We start from the raw sequence: 16655 nt of genomic DNA on the forward strand, positions 1-16655 counted from the left end.
CTTTAAAAGCCATCACCGCGAGGTCCTGGCACCCCCACAAGAGGCCGGTGCCCCGGGCCGTGCCGCTGCGAGACTGGCCCTCCCGGCCAGGTGGCTCCAAAGGGGACAGCCGAGCACAGAGGCCCGGAGAAAACAGATTCAACCAAGAGAGCGCTCAGGAAGAGTCAGGGCAGTTTTCCATAGAAAGAGAGGAGGGGAGCCCACGGCAAGCTCCACAAGGCGCAGGGCATGCACTGGAGGGCAGAGACAGAGTTATAAACGGGCCGGTTACTTGACGAGGTCTTCTGGACTGGTGAGTTGGGGTCTGGTCGGGACAGCCATTGAACTACGTAGCTCTTCTTGGAGGGATCGGAGATGTTTCCTAAAGGGAAAAGAAAGGAGTCTTGGCTGCTGGGGCACCAGGTCTGGGCACCCAACCCACCCACCCCAGGCAGAAGGGCTCCCTGGATTCTGGCATCCTAGGGAGGGGGTGACAGGAGGGCCCCAACTCCCCAGCGTGGCCTGCAAGACCTCCCTCGGCACAGATGGGCCCAAGCACCCTGTCCAGGCCCAGTCCTGCCTCTCCCACACCAAGCATCCGGGTCTCAGCTACGCAGAGTAGCTTCAGCTACTATCCCCACGCACAGGCCCTACGAGCGCCTCCTTATCTCTGTACTGTCCTCCAAGTCCCCACCGTGCCCTGCTCTGGGCTGAGCAGTGCCCTGAGTGCTGGCTCTGGAAGTGCAGGGAACAAGTGAATCCTGGATCTACCCTCTCCTCAGCTGGGGGAGGCACACCTGACCCCCCGAGCTCCCTGCTCTGCAGAAGGGACTCATGACTGGATCTACGTCTTCAGCTGTTGTGGGGACCGAAAGAGCTGACGTGTGTCCAGCACTTGGCCAGGCATCTACACGCAGCCAGCATTCTGGTTGCTCTCCTCGCAGGGCGGCAGGCGTCCCCTACTCATATAGGCACCCCCTACTCGCATGGGCATGGGCTGAGCCCCGATATGCAGTCACTGTGAATCCGGTTTCTGTCTCCCAGACCAAAAGGGAGTGCCAGGAAGGCAGGGATGGACTGAGTCCACACCATCCTTCACTAGGGCCTGGCCTGGAGATGAGCATGGCAAATGCCAGTTCCTTCCATTTCCTGCCAGAGAAAGGTCCCAGCCTAGGCTTGGGCGGCTTAGCTTCTCCTTCAAGTCCACAGATGCTGAGTTCGACCAGTTGTGGGAAGAGCCGCATTTGCCTGGACTGCCCCCGCCCCCTGGGCTTGCTGCATGCAGAAGGCTTACGCGGACAGGGGCCAAGCCTGCAGATCCTGGCCGTCTCAGGCCGCTCCTCCCGGCAGACACCGAAGCTGTCGTCCATGGTTCGGCAGAGCACCGGCCGTTCCTGGGTGCCGTTGCCACAGGTTACCGAACACTGCAGGCAGAGCGTTACCAGTCAGGGCCCGCTTCCCATGTTAGGCTGGGTCTGAAAGGGCTCCCCAAGCGGGTGACCCCACAATACGTGAAAGGTGGGGAGGCACAAAGGGTAGAGGGTGAGCTAGAGGCCTGCCCTGCCTAGCCCTAGCCCCGGGCAGCTGCCTCAATCTCCTGGGCTCTAGAGTGAGTTAGAGAGAACAAATATGCAGGGCCAGATAGGGCCTGGCACTTCTGACTTCTCAGCGAGCACCTCCCTCCTCTGGCTAGAGGAGACCCAAGGCCCAGAAGAACTGCTATGCACTGGGGGCCACTGGGAAAGCTCTGCCTGGGTCCAGGAGGCTTCGGCAGAGGACCCTCCCTCCCTCTGGACACAAGGTTCTACACCATCAGCACCCTCACTGTCCCCTCCAGTCTCGGGCCCCCTTGGCCTCACCACATTGGGAGGGACCCGAATGAGCAGTCACGCCCGGACTCGTGGCTCTGCTCACAACTCAGCCCAGCCCTGCCAAAGGATGATTCTCAAGTGTTCGCCTTGTGTGTGACAAAGGGTTGACTCAGCAGACGGGGTTGCTCAAACCTGCCCAGTCCCAAGAAAGGCTTATTTTCAGGGCTGGCCCCTGGGCAACTCCTGGGAACCAAGTTCATGGAATGGTCTGTCTGGTAAGAGCGTTTTTGCGTGCCTGAAGCCTTGGATCAGGCCGCACCAATTTGTTCGGTTGGTTTACACCAACAAGATGATTTATGGTGAGCATCTGCTTTCACTCTGGGGTCTGGGGCTTCAGTAACTGATGTCACTCACGCAGGCACCCGATGCCTACGTGACTGATCCCCAGTGAAGATCCTGGGCACCTAGATGTTTGTGCCTGGTTTCCTCCAGACTTCACCAAAACACTTTTTCCCTTTGCTGATTCTACGCTGTGTGCTTTCATTGTAATAAAGCATAACCATGACTACAGCAACTTCTGAGCAAATCTTTGAGCCCAAGGTTGGTCCTGGCAACTCCTGACCCACCAGGCACGGAGGCTGGATGTCAGTGCTCACATCAGCTCAGCCCTGACCCCAGAACGGCTCCTGCAGCCCGAGACTATCCTTTCCAGCCCAAGTCTAAGCCCTCCCTTGCCCGTGTTTCCTCTTGCAAGCCTGACCGGCCTTCTAGCCGCACCTCTGGCCCCCAGAGACAAAAGCCCAGGCTTCCCTTTGTTTCCTGGAGCCCAGGCTGTCCCCAGTCTCCTGGGGGTCCTGTCCCCAGGAGCATGGGAGCCTCTACCTTGCAGAGTAAAGATACATATCCCACTGAGTTTCCCATAGCCATGTGGAACCACGGGTGCCCTGAGACCTACGGGACGTGGCCCAGGGCAAGAACTGCATCCAGGCCCAGGTGCAACGCCCTGGCCACTTCAGTCCCACCCAAGCTTGGTTTGGGGGCTGAGGACACAGGACCGGGGCACTGCTTACCTGGGACCAGGGTCCGGCCCGCCACCGACCGGGACAGAGCTCACGGTTGCAGGCCCGGCGGCCCTCAGGTCGGGCGTCATTGCAGTGCTTGGTGTGCACGGAGCGGGTGGTGTTGTTGTGTAGTGGCTGAACGCAGCGCACGGAGCGAACCTGCATGCCCGTCCGCCCACAGCTCTGACTGCATGCCTCCCACTCGCCCGTGACCCACCTGTCAGGGCAGAGCAGCACACGGTCAGCCCCTGGAGAATCACCCTGGCTGAGGCCCTGATGGACAGAAGCAAGGCAGCCTGCTCCTCCAGGCGCATCTTTACCTACGGTCAGGAAGGCGCCCTGGAGGCTAGCTGGGCCCCTGCCTGAGGTCCTGCAGACCCAAGCATGCCCACGGCTGGGAGATCCCGATTGGGGTGTGGCCATGGAGAGCCGGCCTCTGTCTCTTCTTAGGCTCCTGGCTCTGCCCTCTGGCCTCAGCTTCCGCTGACATCACCAACCCTTCCAGGCAGCAGCATGGACACCCTCAGCACCTGTCCCCGAATGGCCCCCACCTGCCTTTTACCCACCATCTTCCCCACTCAGGGTCCCGAAAAAGGAACCTGGGCCCAGAAATGCAGCCCTGTCAAACCCCGGAGCCAAAGGGGTCATGGCTGTGGCCATTCCAAGACCTCCGCCTCTGGAATGAGCTGCTTGGGAAACATCTACCACGGGACCAGAAGCAAGCCCTGCACCCTCGGAGCCTCAGCTTCCCCATCTGAGCATTACCACTTGTTGTCATTTCTAAGATGCACATTATTGTTTCTGTCCAGCAGGTCTGAAGTAGGGGGGCGCTGCACAGCCTGCAACATCTTAGACTCCATAGAACGTGGTGAGTGAGGAAGAATCGGTCAAACGTCTCAGGGCACGTGAGGCTCAGAGCATCCAGGGAACCCGATCCTGCACCACCCTCCACAGGAGCCCCAGGGCTCTCCCTCCCCTCCTCTAGTGGGGCTGGGGGGCCGGGGAGTCCTGGCACTCACACGGGCTGGGAGCACTCCTGTGGGTTGCAAGCCCGGCGGATGGCTTTAGGCTTCGAGAGGGAGTCGCAGAAGCCTCGGTGCACCATCTTGTGGTCCAGCCTCCGGCGGCAGCCATACTTGGTGAACTGGGACCCTGAAGACGAGAGCTCGAGGGGGCTCAGTGGGACAGTAGGGGCCCTCCAGCAGGCGTGGAGGGGTGGCTCCTCAGGTCACTTAGCCCTGTTCTCCCCGCCCTGCTAATGGGGTGGGGGGGTCGAGCAGGGACACATCTTGCCTGGTGTCTACCCAGCACCCCAGGCCAAGTGAGGGTGACAGGCCAGGGAGAGTAGCCCCCTTCTCTCCTGCCCTTTGCCTGGCTTCCTGGGGCAGGAGGGAAGGTTCTATTTCCTCTCCCGCTGTTTAGTCATTTACTCCACCTTGAATTAATGTGCTCTGAGGACATAGCTAAACATGGAATACAGTCTGCAAGGCTCCTCCAGCCAGTCTAGTGTAGCAGTTCTCAGCTGGTGGAGATTTTGCCCCAGGGACATCTGGCAATGTCTGGGACACTTAGTTGTCACAACTGGGGGAGGAGATGCCACCGACATCTAACAGGTAGAGGCTGGGGATGTTGCTCAGCATCCTACAATTCACGGGACTACCCCCCACAATGGAAAATTATAGACTCCAAAATGTCAACAGTGCCAAGTCTCAAAACCTCAGCCTAGTGGGTTAGACATGAGAGAATATGACTGGGCAGCCTGATCTAGCCTGGGCATCTGGGTGTGTCCCAGGAAACAGAGGATGGAGGTGTGCTGATTTAGTGGGAAAGCGGTGGAAGGGGCTCCCCGGGGAGGAGATGGCCTATGCAGAGGCCCTGAGGCAGGAGCACGGCATGTCCAGGAAAAGCACTTAAGGCCAGTGTGGACAGGGCTGAGTGAGCACGGGCTGGGGGTGCCAACGGCAGTGGGAGAAGTCAGCAAGTTGCTTGTACCTTGGAGGCCATGAGGAGAATTTTGTTTTTTATCCCAAGAGCAGAAGGAGCTGCTGAAAACTGTGATCACAGAAAGGGGTATGGTCTGATCTGCCCCTTTAATAGGTCACTCTGAGGGCAAGAGTGGACACACGGGGCCAGTTGGGTAGCGAGGATGGTGCCAGGACTGGGAAGATGGTAACAGCAGATGAGTCCAAGAGATACACAGGAGGGAGACTCAGCAGGATGTGCTGATAAAATCCAGGGGGCCGGGAGGCTCAGTGGAAGCCTGGGGTGCCATCCGCCCAGGCAGGAGCACTGGAAGATGAGCCCTCCATCTGCCTGGGCCTGGCAGTGGGTGCCCCGCACACTGGGCAAACTCCCTCTGTTGTCTAGGCGTGGGACACTTCATGGCACCTGAAGGAGGTCTGTCCTGGCCACCTGCTCCTGCAGGCTGAGCTCTCTTCTCCTGCCTTTTATCTCCTCCAGCCCCCTAGGAGCAGTGACTACACTGAGCAGATCAGAACTTCCTGTCTGTCTGTTATGTCCCACCCAACTGTGGACTCTTTGAGGTCCAAAGCAGGTGGGACCTCTCTGCACCCAGCCCTGCCCCAGGGAGGAAAGGCCTTTCTGCATTCGGAAAGGGGGGATCTTAGGAGGAATCTCTGCAGAGGGGGCCTCTTCATTGGTCTCCAGCATGGCCTGAGCCTTTCCTGTGACCTGCCTCATGGTGTCACAGTAATCCATCCAAGCCACACCCTCACAGCCACCTCCCGCCAGGCCGGACCTCCCTCTCACACCATGCAGGTGGGTGCTGGTGTCATCCAAGCCCCACACATGCCCCCTGGCTGCCCTGAGCACCTGCTCTTCCTGCCCACCCTCTGGCACCTCCCTAGTGGGGCTAGGCCCTTGTCACCCAGGCAAGGGTCACTGGTTTGGGTCTAGTGTTCTCATACCGGGCACATCCCTCATGCCAGGCGGTCAGCAGGGACCATGGACTTAGGAAGCTCCTCATCCAGGAGACCCCTCCCGCTCGGCCCCGACCTCCTCTGGGGCCCCAACTCTGAGAAGGCCCCTCACCTCCACCGCAGGGCTTGGAGCAGGGAGACCACTTCTTCAGGGCCCACTCATAGCCCACGGAATTGTCCTCCAGGACATTGTTGCCATCCACATTGAGCGAGTCCTCATGGATCATGTATTTGTAGGTCAGCGAGATGCGGGCGTCCCCCTGCGGGATGACCTGCCCCGGAGACAGACGTGAATGTGTCTGCCCACCACCACCCTCCCTCGGCGACCAGGTTAGGAAAGTCAGCCCGAGGAACATGCGCAGCCAAGTCTCATTATTCACGGTACTCAGGTTCTAGAAAGTCCCGGCAAACACCGAATCTGCCAGTACTGAACCGCTGCTCGCAGGGGAACATGGCATCAGGGCCTGCGAACCTCTGGTCGTGACAGTTTCATTAACAGTCAATGCATAAGCTTATTCTATGTGCGTTTCTGTTTAAAGACACCTTAATTAGTACATGCCATTGATTCATTAACACTGAACTCACGGCCAGCACCTGGTTACTTGTGCCTGGACGCAGCTCATCTAACACATGCGCTCTCTCCTTAGGGTAAACCTGCAGCTTCCTGATCAGAGGAACACCAGACCCATGCTTGGGGCCATTTTAAACAATGAAATCATCCCCCGAAAGCACAAAAATGTGGACAACATGGCAGTAAATAGAGTGTGAAAAAGACGCTTGTTTGCAGTAGCAGCTGAACCAAGAAGCAGAGCCTTGCCTGTTTCCACCTCCTCACATTTTCCCCTGCTCCACTGCAAGTACAGGCAGACCTTGCTTTATGGCGCTTTGTTTTACTGTGCTTCGCAGATATTACGTTTTTTTGTTTTTTTGTTCTTTTTTGCGGTATGCGGGCCTCTCACTGTTGTGGCCTCTCTCGTTGCGGAGCACAGGCTCCGGACGCGCAGGCTCAGCAGCCATGGCTCACGGGCCCAGGCGCTCCGCGGCGTGTGGGATCTTCCCGAACCGGGGCACGAACCTGTGTCCCCTGCATCGGCAGGCGGACTCTCAACCACTGTGCCACCAGGGAAGCCCCGTTTTTTTTACAGATTAAACTTTTGTGGCAGCCTCACATCCAGCAAGTCTATTGGTGCCATTTGTCAACAGGATTTACTCACTTTGTGTCTTTGGGTCACATTTTGGTAATTCCCACAATATTTCAAACTTTTTCATTATTATTACTTTTATTATGGTGATCTCTGATCAGTGATCTTTGATGTTATTGTTGTAACTGATTTTTTGCTTTGTATTTTTAATCAAGGTATGTACATTGTTTTCCTTAGACCTAAGGCTATCACACACACTGGGAAACCAAAACGTTCACGTGACTTGCGTTATTGCCATATTCACTTTACTGCGGTGGTCTGGAACCGATCCTGCAGTATCTCCTGAGGTATGCCTGTATTGATTTTGGGATTAGAAATACTTTCAGTAGGTGAATTTACCAATACAGAAATGGCAGATACTGAAGCCTGACTGTATATGCACTGACAAAGGCGGGCACCAAAGGCGTTTCTGGGGATGAAAAGTACAGGCAGCCGAGGTGAGCAGAGCAGAGCACAGCGCACATGAAACACCCCATCCCCACAGCTGCGCACTCTGGTGTGGGGCGCTGGGTCCGGGTGCCTGAACCCAACCATGCTGTGCTCACCTTAACGGAGGGGCAAAAGTCATCTGAGCCTTACCTGTAGTGTTTTAACTTTTTTTACTGATAAAATGTATTATGTATGCAATTAAAGTTAATTTTTAATAAGTGAATCAGGAAATCAAGCCCCCTCTGTACTCCCATCACCAGGAGCAGCCTGTGGTCCTGGACTCAGGAGACCTGGGGTCCAGTCCTGTTCAGGGACAAAGTCTAGTGTGACCTGGGTCTAGCAGTCCAATTTCCTGAGCCCCATTGGTCACCCCCAGAGAGTGGCTGGGTTTGGATACAGTGGCAGACATGAATAAGCATGATGAAAAGTGGTCATGAATGTCACCCAGAGGGGGAAACCTAATCGCTTGCAGGGGATTTTGTCTTTAGTCACCCAGGGGTCGATACAGGGCCCAGAGCCCAACTGGTGGCTCCATGTCTGTTCCTTGCTCTGACACAGAGATAGAGACCCTTGGTCCAAAAGTCAGGCCAGAGAGGCCGTTCAGAGCATGGTCCGAAGTATGCAGGGAGGCTCAGGGTTCCCAGGCACCCCTCCATCCCTTCCCTAGCAGCTACTTGCCCCCTGTCTGGGCAGCCAGGACGCAGTGGGCCTGGCCCCTGCCTCAACTTACCAGCACAGTGATGGTCCCGTGGAGGGGGCCCATGGTCTGCAGCGTCTCCCGGCCATCCTCATCCCGGTACTCCCACTCCACACCCATGGCAATGAAGGATTTGGAGTTGGGATCCACGTCATTCTCTTCATTTAAAATGAACTTGCCTGTCTCCAGGTTCTTGACGGCTGAGAATGGCAGAAGACAGCCAGTGTCATCCAGGGGCAGAACTGCAGGAAGGCTGGCAGGGTATGCTGGTTTGAACAGGTTGGGGGAGTTACAGGGAGCAGAGCCCCTCGTCTCCCAGCTGTCTTCTGCCAGGGGCCCGTCAGTCCCACTGACAGCCCAAATCACCTTGGGAACCTGACTTGCCCTTTGTCTCTCAGCCAAAACTAAGTTTCCCTCTAACCCTGCCCTTCTGCCAGGCCCAGGGCCCTTTCCTGGATCTGCCCCTCAGGCCCTGAAGGAGATGCTACATGGCAAGGGACTCGGCAGGCATCAAGGCCACCTACTTGCAGTAGCAAGTCTACTTGGAACACTCAGTGGACTCTCAGAGCCACTGCCTTCCCTGCCCCAGCCCCCCGGGTGAGGGGCATCTGCTGGACACCAGGGCACAGGGCTGGGTGAGGGCTTCCTGCCCTGGGGTGAGCATACGTCCCATATGTCTCCCCACCCTGTTGGTAACTGTGGCTCGGCCTGGGTCCCCACCAGTTCCCTACAACCCAAAGAAGCCTGACCTGGCCCGGGGACCACTCAGGCCACTAGGCATCCACAAAGAATGTCTAGGAGCTGAGAATCCACTGGTCAGGAAGCCCCATGCTTCCCACAGTGGAAGGTGTCTGCTGGGGGTCTGCTGGAAGATCTTAGGTGGTGTCACAGACTGGGCACAAAAATCATGGGATCACAGAGTTAGGAAATCATTCCCTTCACAAGTCTCCTGGAATCCCCTGAGAGCCTCAGCGGGCGCCAGGAGGTCCTCAGCTTGTCACTAACCCTCCCTCCTCTTGTGCAGGGAGAGCAGGAAACAGTGTTTAGATAGAAGTGTCTTTTTTTTCAGGGATCAACTTTCATATTTGCCTTCTACTTAAGGCAAGTGCCACTGGCTTTGCATTTTGGGATAGCAACATAAAGTCTCCTCTTAAAATAAGGAAGAAAGAAAAATTCATATTAAAAAGAGTGGTTGTCTGTCTCACGTCAGTGGCGGGGACCAGATGGAGGCAGTCATGGAGCCCCTGACCCAGTCTGGCCTCCAGGGCACAGGGAGGAAGGTCGGGGCCCAAATTGGAGGAAGGCCCTCAGTGACCTACTTCCTACTTCACTTCCTCCTTTGGCCTTACATTTTGGTGGGGGGCATGGATGGGTGAAGCCCCTTTGAGGAGCCCTAGGCAGCCTGGAGGAGCACAGCCCCACAGGGGGCTGCCATGTGAGAAGGGGGCACTCAGAGTTGTTAGAACATCCAAATTTTCAGCAGATGCCAGGAATCCCTATTCCAAAAGAATCACTTGAATTTAAAATGAAGCTAAATGAAAAAATGCAAATACGTCATAGAAGTCCATCTACCAGCTGGCCTTAGCAGCCGCTGCTTAAGGACCTTGCCTGCCTTCCAGTGGACAGGGGGTTTCCCCCTTGGCCTCGAGATGGACTTAGGGTGGGGAGGTGTGGCATGTTTTAAACACATGTCCCTCCACAGCTGCTGCCCTCTGATCCCAACCCCTGGCCTCTCCATTGGGAAATGACTCCAGGAGACGTCCACCAGGTGGGCCAGGCCAGGGACAGGGGAGATGGGGCTGCAGCCACGCCTCTCAGCTGGGCCCCTGATCCCTGGAAGAGTCAGGCTGCAGATTCACCGCACTGCCTGGGCTCCGACACTCACCCAGGTGGTGGCTGGTGGTGTCTGCCTCCTGGATAAGCAGGTGTCTGGCTCCTGCCGGGATCTCAAACATCTTGATGTAACCTTTGTTGGGATGTGGGGAGACAAAGCCAAATGAGAAGGGAGAGGCCGTCGAATGCAGACAATGCCAGGAGGGCCTTGCCCTCGAAGGTGGTTCCAGAGCCCCCAATGTTTTATGGGCTCTGACTGCCCACCCAGAGAGGGGTCCACGGGAAAGCTAGCACATCCCAGCCAGCCACAGCCCTTTGCTCATCTTCAAATCCAGGTGCTCCTTCAGCTTCCTCCATTGAAAACTTAGTGGGCGTCCTCGTGAGTGTGCCTGGAGTCACACCTGGGCACGGAGCTAAGATGCCACATCCAGGAGGGAGGCCTTCAGCAAACTGCTTGCCCTCCCTGGACCTCGGCGGCTTAATCCGCAAACTGAAGACAGCCTGCTCACGTGGGGCGATGCAGAAGGTCAGCTCCTGGCACCCTGGCACCAGCTCTGAGTGGAGTCTGGCAGGTTTGTCCCATGGCCTTCTTCCAAAAGAGTGGCTTCTCACCATTTTGGACAGAGGTAGAGCAGTCAGCTGCTGCAAGCCCACCCAGAGCACCGAAGCCAGACGGAGGTACCACTGTGGAAGGAGGCTCACCAAGCGGTCTGTTTTCCCAGAGCCCATCTTGGCCAGGGACCCCAAGTTCCCCAGCCCCATCCTGTGGCCCTGTGGGGACAGGCTTACATGTCCCTAGGCCACAGGCTGCACTGACAGCCCATCAAAGTCCTGCTGACAGGTGGCTGGGGGTAGCAAGCAAGGGAGGCCAGCTGGCGACCGGAAAGCCTTGGAGGGCTGGGGAGGGTGCCCTCAAATAAAGACTTCTAAGACCCACCCTGTGCACATATACCCTGGCATTATCCCTGTCCCTGCCCACCCTGGGGCCTGGCACAGCTGCCCCTGACCTGATTCTCTCTCCACCTCACCCTCCCAGACTTACACCCCCTCTCCCACAAACCTCTGAGAACCCAGTCAGAGCCACCCGGCCAGGTGCTGTAGACATTCAGGCCTGGGTGCCCTGGGCAGGGGGAGGGAGTGGCGCACTCACCGAGCTTCTTGGGCGAGCGTGTGAATGTGCCCTTGACCACCTTGCAGTGGGAATTGTCCCCTCCACACACACCACACTTGTCCTCCTGCTTGCTGGAGCCGATCACCCCGTCGCAGCCCACCTTCTGCAGAGGGGTGGGGAGGTGCAGTGTACACTCGAGACTCCCTCTCCCTACCTGCTCCCTCCACAGCCCAGGTCAGGGCACCCCTTCTTAGCAGTTCCTGATGCAGGGGAAGGAGAGGGGGCTTTGGAGCAAGACAGACCCTGTGTGCCCACCCAAGGACCAGCCTTTCCCCCTCACTCATCCACTTGTCTGGACAGTGTGACCTGTGGAGGGCTCTGTACAGCCTAAACAGGGCCTGGTCCTGAAGCTGCCCTGCCACAGCACGCTGGTGTCCTAATGGACGTATCAGACATGGCCTCTGCCCCTTCTCCCGGCTGTCCACGCAGCGCAGCCCCAGAGGCGGTCCCTCCATGGCTCGCACCCAAAGCTTAGGCCAAGATGTCCCTCCCTCACACTGCCCCCAAGAACAATGTCCTCTTCAGTCTGTCTCAGGGTGTCTGGGAAGGAGGTGACAAGAGTTGGTAGGAACACTTTTGCCTTCATTCTCTCAACCAATCCTCTCAACACTGTCCACTCTAGTATTGAAAATTGTTCCACACAGAGCAGGGCCGTTCCTTGCCCAGGGCCACTTGGCAGAGGCAGTAACAAATTCCGGTTCTGTTACTCTCTATAGCCCTGCCGATAGCACACCATTCCCAGGGCCCCAGAGCTCTGCAGGGAGCAGACCCTGGGTCTGAACACACTGCCTGAGGCCACTTTCATATCCGTGACCACACTCAGCAGGGAAGACAACCTCTCCTAGCTGGTCTGCTCGCCGTCTGATCTGAGTGCACCATAGCACCACAGGTTTCCCTCTTTGCCCTGGCTGCCAGAAAGCCCAGAGCCAATTCACCCCTCAGGATCCTCCTATCACCGCCTCTTGTGAGACTGCTTCCTTTCCCTTTGCTCTTTGATTTATTTATTTTTTTTGATACATCTTTTTCGTATTTTATTTTTGCTTTCTTAAAATACACACTTAAAAAAATTTTTTTTTATTGCTTCACAATATTCTGTTAGTTTTGCTCTTTGATTTCTGACTTTTGTCTTACAAAGACCTTTGAGGGCAGGGTCTCTAGACTATGAAGGGGCTACAGAGCCACTTCCTGGCAATGCAGTCTCAGAGAAACTTCGAGTTTGTTTCCACATTTGTGACATGGAGTCAGAGCAGCAAGGCCTGCCAGGGCTGTTGCCCAGATGAGAGGATATGGTCTTTGTAAACAGTCACACGTTGCCTGAAGGATGAAGCTGATGCTGAGGAGGAGGGAAGAGAAAGAGGGGAGGAGGGAGAGGAAGGGAGGGAGGGGAGAGCCTCCTGTCCAGCCAGGGCAGTTGTGATATTGTGATTTATGATATATATATATATTTGGTCTTCATCCAGTTTCTGGCTAGACCTCCTAAAACCCTTGGAATTTTCTGTGGTGAGAGCCATAAAGCTGTCTTTATTGGGGGGGGGGGTTGAGTAGGTGGTCAGTGACCCATTATTTAGTCAGTCATGCCTGTAATGAAGTCTCCATAACAACCCAGAAGGGTGGGGTTTGGAGAGCTTCTGGGTTGGTGAACATTTGGGGACAGCAGCATGCTTTGGAAGGGCCTGGAAGCTCCATTCCTTCCTACATACCTTACCCTAAGCATCTTCCATCTGCCTGTTCCTGAGCTATATCCCTCTATAATAAACTGGTAATCTAGTAACTGTTTTTTGAGTTCTAAGAGTCACTCTAGCAAATTAATTGAACCCAAGGAAGGGGTTGTTGGAACCTCCAATCTACAGCCTGTTAATCAGAAGCACAGGTGACAACCTGGACTTGTGATTGGCATCTGAAGGCAGGGGGCCTTCTTATAGGACTGAGGCCTTAACTTGTGGGATCTGATGCTATCTCTGGGTAGGTAGTGTCAGAACTGAGTTAAATTTTAGGACACTGCCAACTAAAAATTGGCACTTGCCTTCTGCTTCTACAAGGATTAGGTCACTAGCCACTGCAGTCGCTGACCTTCAACACGCCAGAAAGTTCAGGGTGGAGATCAAGAATGAGGCACTCTTGTGCTCTGGGAAAAACTGGCAGAACAGGCCTTCAGAGAGTTAGATATTTTCAGGAGAAGATTTTATGAACCCATAAATTCTTGCATCTTCTATCTAAGAAAGCACCAAAATCATTAATGGCGACATCAGCTCCTGGTGACCAGCAGCAAGCCTCTGCCACAATGTGTGCTTGACTGCACGTACCCGCTTTCACTAAAATCACGTATAATACTGACCTCCGCTTACCTCTTTGGAGCAGTTCCTCAGAGCTATAGTCCTCATTTTGCCCCAAATAAAACTTAACTAACATCTCTCACATTATGCAATTTTTTTCAGCCCACAACATCCAGCTGGTGTCAGAGGATTGCTTGTTGGACATGTAGGGGAAAATACCCCAAACTGGGATTGGAATCAGAATCTTTATGGCCTCATTTAATTCTTGATTCCCTGCTCTGTGTGTGTGTGTGTGTGTGTGTGTGTGTGTGTGTGTGTGTGTCTTTATTCTCCTGACATGTCTTTTGCTATCATTTCTCTTTGAAACTTCCTGAGTCATTGTGTTTTGATATTCTCTCATTGACAGCATCCACTTGGATATTAGATTCTTTTAAGAGTTTCACATTCACATGTATTGTGAGGACTCCTACATTTCATCTTATCACTCCCATTTCCTTTGTGTGTTTTCGTTCTTTCTGTCTCCTTTGTTTTCTAACTTTTGCAATGTGACCATATATAAATGTAAACATTTTCTAATTATGCAAAACGCTATCATTCTACTGTTATCTGTTCAAAGTCACCATTAATTAATGAAATACCCTATTCTTCTCCAGTTGTCAATGTCAGGAGTGAAGTTCTAGACACGCCCACTAACCAAGAGGGTGAATTAGTGTTCCTACGTCCCTGTTATGTTTGTACCATACGCACAGTTGCCATCTAAAGCTACTTCCACTACTAAATGTTTCCCATGCTACGGCCTCTCTTAATCAGAGTTTTTAATATTTTCTGTGTGTTATGATGTTTTGACATCTTAAAAATCTTGCTAGTCAAGAAGAGCTAGCCAGTTCTTAGGGACAGCAATGGAAGCACACCTTTCATACACAAACCAACTGATTCCTCCCTTTATCAAACTCTCACACACTAAGCCAATATGTCTCTGCCCTAAATCATCCCAGGGTCAGATACCAGGAATCTAGAGACCACTCCTGCCAGAATTATTCAAACTGGCCAATCCCAAGCTGTTTACTCTGCTTGCCTTGCCTTTCCCATGGAAACCCCAATAAAAGCTTTGGCCCAGACTTTCTCCTGCTCCCTCTGCCTCGCAGCTGAATCTGGTGCTTCTCCATGTGGCCCTGCACAGCATGCCATACCCTTCCCTCAGGAAATGTAAGTTCTTCTTCCAATGGCACTGACTTCTCTGTGTCATCATTTGGTCACCTCCATCAATTAAAACCCCTCAGGTACAGGGGAGACACTGCTGTCTTTAAGTATTTGGCTGAGTGTTTGGAGTGTGAGCAGACTGTATGGCCTGCGCTCCCTGCTGGCTGCAGTCCTACTGAAATCACGTGGCTGGAGAGAATCCCTGAGCTTGCCTCCAGCTACTCCACACCCCACCTCCCTGCTCTTCCAGCCTCACCCGTCTCCGCCAGGGGCCCTGTGGCATTCTGCCAGGCTCTCTGCCAGGGACATCCTGAGGATGCCCGTTTCTCAGGAAGGTAAGATGAGAATCAGCCTCTTTGACACCTACAATCAGTCTCATCTACACAGAGGCTTCCAGGTATTTCTAGGGGACGGGCCAGTTCTGCACTCATGTTACTATTTTATGCCGAGTGTGCCCCACAGTTGTCTCTTGTAACAGCCTAAGATCGAAGCCAAAGACAATAAAGTAACAGAAAACACAGCAGGGCATTTCTACAAAGAGCCAAACCAACGAGGGCCATGGTGGGCCACCCTGATCGAGGGTAAGCTGTCCAGTGCCCAGAGGAGTGCAAGGACATGGCAGTGCTTCACAAGGGGTCCCCCAGGGACCATGTGCATCAAGATCACCTGGTAAAACTGGTAAAACTCATGCTCTGGGCCACAGCCTCAAGCTACGTAAGCAGAATCTCTGAGGTGGGGCCCTGAGCTCCTCAGGTGGTTCCTCAGACTCGAGTCTGAGAACGCTTGTCATGGAGCAGGGCAGCAGGGAGCAGGGGGTGGGAACCAACATTTGCTGAGAGCCTGCCCTGATCTAGATGCTGTTTGCAAGCTCAACCTCAGTGAATCCTCCCAAAGCCCCAGAAAGCGGAGGCCGTGAGCTGCAGCTGCCCTTGCTCCTGTGGCACCGCACTGGCCTCGTGGCACTCACCCTGCAGTCCCCGCGCACGCAGAGGCTGAAGGCGTCCTTGTAAGAACAGCGCGTCCCATCATGCACCATGCGCTTCATGGACACCACCTCCCCAGTCTCCTTGGACTCACAGTAGAGGTGGCATCTCTCTTTGGCTGGAAGGGAAGCAGTGGGGTGTTGGTGAGGAGGGCCAGCTGCACCGCTCACTTTGCTTGCAGTTTCCTTCCCAAGTTTGCTAAAGGGAAGCACCCTGCAAGGAGAAACTCTCACCCAGGAGGGTCTTCTTATGATTCACCCAGCCCCCTACATGCCTGCCCTGGGCCGGGAGAGAAAGCGAAAGGGGGCAGATAACTGCACCCCCCTTCGTGGCCCTGTTGTGTGGGACTTAGGAAGAGCTTTTCCCAACTGAGCCAGGCTGTTGCTGGTGCAGCCAGGTCTCAGATTACCGAGGCCCTGCCCAGAGACCCCCATATCGAGGGGAAGGGAAAATGGCTGTTCGCCAGGTTTCTACCTGGAGACCCTTTTCAGTCAACCTCTGAAACCCCAAATAACATGCCCCCTGATTCAGTCTCGGGTCTCTGGCACCTTCCCTTCTCAGCATTTACCTCCATGGTCACTATGACACCACGTTATTATTTGATTTTTCGCCAGACCAAAGCCTCACTCTGAGAGGGGGATCTGTCTGCTCTGGCACCGCCTCTTTGAATGCACATGTGGGGCTTGCAACAGGTGCTCAGCCGGTGTGACACACATGGGGTGATGGAGACAGCAGAGCATGCCCCAGTCCCCACTCCCCTCCTCTGCCCAATGCCTGGAAGGAAGAGAAACTGTGTTTCTCTATCATTTAGTGGGAGGGGGACCCAAATGAAATATAAACACTCTCATGCTTGAAACTACCAGACTTTTCAGTTCTAGGAGCCAACAAATGCCTTTTGATGCTTAAACCAGTTCAAGTCACTTGGAACTGAGAGCTCCCACTGAAAGATGAGAGGTCAGAAGTAACCTGATTCCTTGGCAGGCTCCGCCCCTGCCCTCCGCCTCATGGCTGAGCCAGGGTAAAGGCGCAACGCTAGCCTTGCCCACTGGGTGGCGAGCACAGGAGCCTGGGGCCAGC

General features: G+C 54.7%; 1 protein-coding gene across 1 annotated transcript in view; it reads right to left on the reverse strand.

The window, feature by feature from the left end:
- ADAMTS2 (ADAM metallopeptidase with thrombospondin type 1 motif 2) overlaps positions 1-16655 on the reverse strand; it is a 252663-nt gene that overhangs the window by 8393 nt on the left and 227615 nt on the right. The window contains exons 13-21 of the mRNA XM_032628799.1: positions 15563-15696; positions 11102-11225; positions 10004-10084; positions 8152-8318; positions 5903-6062; positions 3871-4003; positions 2861-3068; positions 1274-1403; positions 272-361 (exon numbers count right to left, since the gene is read on the reverse strand). Coding sequence (XP_032484690.1) covers positions 272-361; positions 1274-1403; positions 2861-3068; positions 3871-4003; positions 5903-6062; positions 8152-8318; positions 10004-10084; positions 11102-11225; positions 15563-15696 — 1227 coding nt within the window. The remainder of the gene's footprint in view (positions 1-271; positions 362-1273; positions 1404-2860; positions 3069-3870; positions 4004-5902; positions 6063-8151; positions 8319-10003; positions 10085-11101; positions 11226-15562; positions 15697-16655) is intronic.

The sequence above is a fragment of the Phocoena sinus genome, chromosome 3 (assembly GCF_008692025.1).
Source record: "Phocoena sinus isolate mPhoSin1 chromosome 3, mPhoSin1.pri, whole genome shotgun sequence".
Classification (NCBI taxonomy): domain Eukaryota; kingdom Metazoa; phylum Chordata; class Mammalia; order Artiodactyla; family Phocoenidae; genus Phocoena; species Phocoena sinus.